General features: G+C 28.2%; 1 protein-coding gene across 1 annotated transcript; it reads right to left on the reverse strand.

Moving 5' to 3' along the window:
• Positions 1–452: 452 nt before the first annotated feature.
• On the reverse strand, positions 453–3747 carry LOC105568719. The gene is made up of 5 exons (XM_012024591.1): positions 3287–3747; positions 2952–3169; positions 871–1036; positions 701–794; positions 453–612 (listed from the first exon to the last, which is right to left on the reverse strand). The coding sequence occupies exons 1-5, from the start codon at positions 3375–3377 to the stop codon at positions 498–500; spliced, it is 684 nt and encodes a 227-aa protein (XP_011879981.1). The 5' UTR covers positions 3378–3747; the 3' UTR covers positions 453–497.
• Between the last annotated feature and the right edge of the window lie 26 nt (positions 3748–3773).

The raw sequence follows: 3773 nt of genomic DNA on the forward strand, positions 1-3773 counted from the left end.
ATCCCAAGTAGCAAAAAAATATTTTGTAAACATTTTAAAAATATTTTTTATAATGAAAAAAAAACGTTTGAAAAACGTTTAAAAAACGTTAAAAATAATGGGATAGATCCTTCTTTTTTCATTTAAAAAATATTTATTGTAATATTAAATAAATGTTTTTTTAACATTAAATAAATGTTTTTTTAACATTAAATAAATGTGTTTTTAATGTTAAATATATTTTTAACATTAAATAAATGAATTTTTAACATGAAATAAACATTTTTTAATATTAAATAAATATGTTTTTAATGTTAAATAAATATATTTTTAACATGAAATAAATGTATTTTTATCATTAAATAAACGTTTTTTAAATATTAAATAAATGTTTTTTTAATTAAACAAATTTTATTCAGAAAATAAAAGATATATTAACACATTAATACAACAAAATTAGTATGTTAAATATATACATACTACTACATTTATTAACACATATTAATACAATAAATGTTTTAAGTATTACTGGCATCACTGGCATCACTGACATCACTGGTATCATTACTGGCAGCACTGGCATTACTGGCATCACTGATCTCATTATTTTTCTTGTCATCTCCTTTATTATTTCTATAATATAAGAAAAAACGTATAATACACGTATAATTTTATACGGGTTGACTTATGAATACAAAAAAATACTAGTAACAATATTTACTTTTTTAAACGGAAGCTGGCTTGAGCCAGCCATGGTCCGGCTTTCCTTCCAAATGCAATTGCATTTATATTAGGGTACGTTCTGATTATCGCTTCTGTAAACAAATATCGTACACAATCAAATCTAATCTTCAAAATGCATCAAATAAAAAAGAAATAACGTAACATTACCTATCATTACTTTGCTGATTCGACGACCACACAATTTATCTTTCTTTCCTCTTTGGCCCTTCCAATTGAAGAGAGTTGCTAAATCGTCGTGAAACACCATTCGTAACATCGAATTAATCTTCTTTTGAGCAGAGTCACCGATACTTCCAATATGTAATGCATTAATCTAAAAATTTTTTAAAGTTGATAGTTACAATATTGACAAAGAAACAAAAAGTAAACTTTCCAGATACTAAAATAGTAACAAAAGTGACATTTCTATTTTATTGTTAGAGTAAAATTAAGTATTTTAAAATTAAACTTATAAATGATTTCGAAATAAGACTGCACAATACAAATTTTCGCAGAAGTTCAGTTTTCTCAAAGAAATTTAGTTCTGTTAATTTGTGTTTCTTGCTGAAAAGTCGTCAAAATATTTAAATGTTTAAAATGTAAAATAGTTACCGCTTGATTCAAGAATAACTTAACAATTATTGATGACCAATATAACGAGCTCCAAAAATTCTCCGTGAAAATCCATTTCTTTCTTACTTGATCTGAAATTCCAATTCAACAGTTGAGAGAGAGAGAGAGAGAGAGAGAGAGGGGGGAGGGGAAGAGAGAGGGGGAGGGGGGAGAGAGACGGAGAATGTTTTGATTTACTTAGCTTTCTTTAGTAACAGTATCGCGATTTTAATAGAAAATGTTTGTGTATTGGCTCTTCTCTGAGATCCGTATGTAAACTATTCGGTTTGACTCAAAGACCCATATATATAAGGGATGTTAGTTTATTGATAAATTGATTCAATCCATTGATAAAAACATTCTGTAGTCACTGAAAACATGTTATCTTATAACCATACATTTGATTGGAAAGGCGTAAGAATATTGGACACAGAACACAATTTCCACAAAAGAATAATATCTGAGATAATATATTATAAAAAGAAACAAAGGAATGGTATTAATCTTAATAGAGACACCTTGGATGAGTCTTATTTTGTTGTTTTGAAAAAGTTGGCAAACGACTATTAATTATTGTATCGATGGATTGAATCAATTTATCGATAAACTAACATCTCTTTATATATAGGTTTTCGAGTCAAACCGAACATTTTACATACGGACCTCCGAGGAGAGTCAATACACAAACGATATTTTCTATTATAATCTCAATACTGTTGCTGAAAACAGCTAAGTAAGCCGAAACGTTCAACTGTTGAATTGGAATTTGAGATCAAGGAACAAAGAAGTGGATTTGAAACGCAGAACTTTTGGAGCTCGTTATTGGTCGTCTAAATATTTACTTTACTTAAAATTGGCATCATAAAAATTAATATATTTCTAATGATATATTTATAATATATTTATAATAATATATTTATAATTAATATATTTCTATTAATATATTTTTAAAATAATAAAAATTAAAAACTAAATAAAGGCATATAGAAATTAAATAAAGTTGTATTTAGAGATATCTTTGTAGTACAATAAAGTGACCATAAATAGAACTAACTGAAACTCTGACGAGCAATTGAGTATTGGATGGGACTGTTTCTGACGAGCAATTAAGTACTGGATGGGAAGGTAATTGTGAAAGACTAAACATAAATATTATTTTGTGTCTAGAACTTTTTCATCAACTTCATTTAGATGGTAGAACCAATGGTTAAAATTTACAAGGTGACCAACAGAAATCTAATGAGGATTATACACAGTATTCATGTCTATTAGAGGTCTGTTGGTCATCCTGCAAATCTTAACCATCGGTTCATCTAACCGAAGTTGATGAAAGAAAGAGGTCTTTAGGATTAATTTCACCAACCACGATTAAATTACAGTAACAATTGAAGAGCTTAGTGGATGAACATGTTAAGTAACAATTTTATAGCAGAATCAATGGTTGTTCTATATTATAAAGCAGGTCATAACAGGTTCTTCCACCTAGAAATCTCCATTTTTTTCAAAAAATATCACTTCACATATTTATCCACTAAGCTCTTCAATTAATGTTAGTCGACAGACCAATAAACATGAATATTTTCTCATAAATATTCATTTTACTCAAATTTATATAAAATATTACAAATACTACTTACGATTTTTGAACGGTAAATGTCGTCTTTCTTTAATTTGCTCTCGACTGCCTTCAATTGGTCCATAGTTAAAAGTGGAAATTCCTCCAGATACATTTCTGGATTTTCAGGCTGAGATTGTTTAATTGATACATTTTTATTCGGTGTTATCTCAGATTCCACAAAACTTTCTAGGGTTTTATCAGCTTTTCGTACTGTGAATTTGCACAATGACACTTCACCTAAACAATAAAAAATTTTTTATTATCTTATTTGTGTTGTAAAGAGATAACTTTGGTTATAATAGGTTTTTGTTTATTCCACGCTATTAAATGCAAACAGATAAAATGTCAACATACTGCTGAGAAAGCAAATTGCGTCTGCAATAGATTTTAACGAAACCGTTCCGTCTGAAGCATATGCGCATTTATGTGCTACTTTCGGATTCATCTTACACAACCCTTTTTCATAGGTTGAAGAAAATTTTTTTACATTGCAACCTTTATTAATATCATCTACGTTATCTTCTTTAGCAATATTAAATTGCCTACCAATCAGAGGCTTTTTATCATGTTCGGAAAGGTGTAATAGCTTTTCATTTTTTCTTCCACAATATAAACTGGCATTATTTATTCGTAGATGTGAGATATCTGTTCTTTTTGATTCAATCTTTTTCAATTGGTCATTTTTCGAAGGTAGACAAACATCAGCAGATCTACTTGAACTCTTATTTGAGAGTTCATTTTCTTTATTTTCATAAAAATGTAATGGCGATATATTTGTAATTGACGTTAATTTTGGAATCGCTGGTAATACCACATTTGATTGTTTTTTCTCCGATTTATT

The sequence above is a fragment of the Vollenhovia emeryi genome, unplaced genomic scaffold, assembly GCF_000949405.1.
Source record: "Vollenhovia emeryi isolate VEMERY1.0 unplaced genomic scaffold, V.emery_V1.0 DF942471.1, whole genome shotgun sequence".
NCBI classification, from domain to species: domain Eukaryota; kingdom Metazoa; phylum Arthropoda; class Insecta; order Hymenoptera; family Formicidae; genus Vollenhovia; species Vollenhovia emeryi.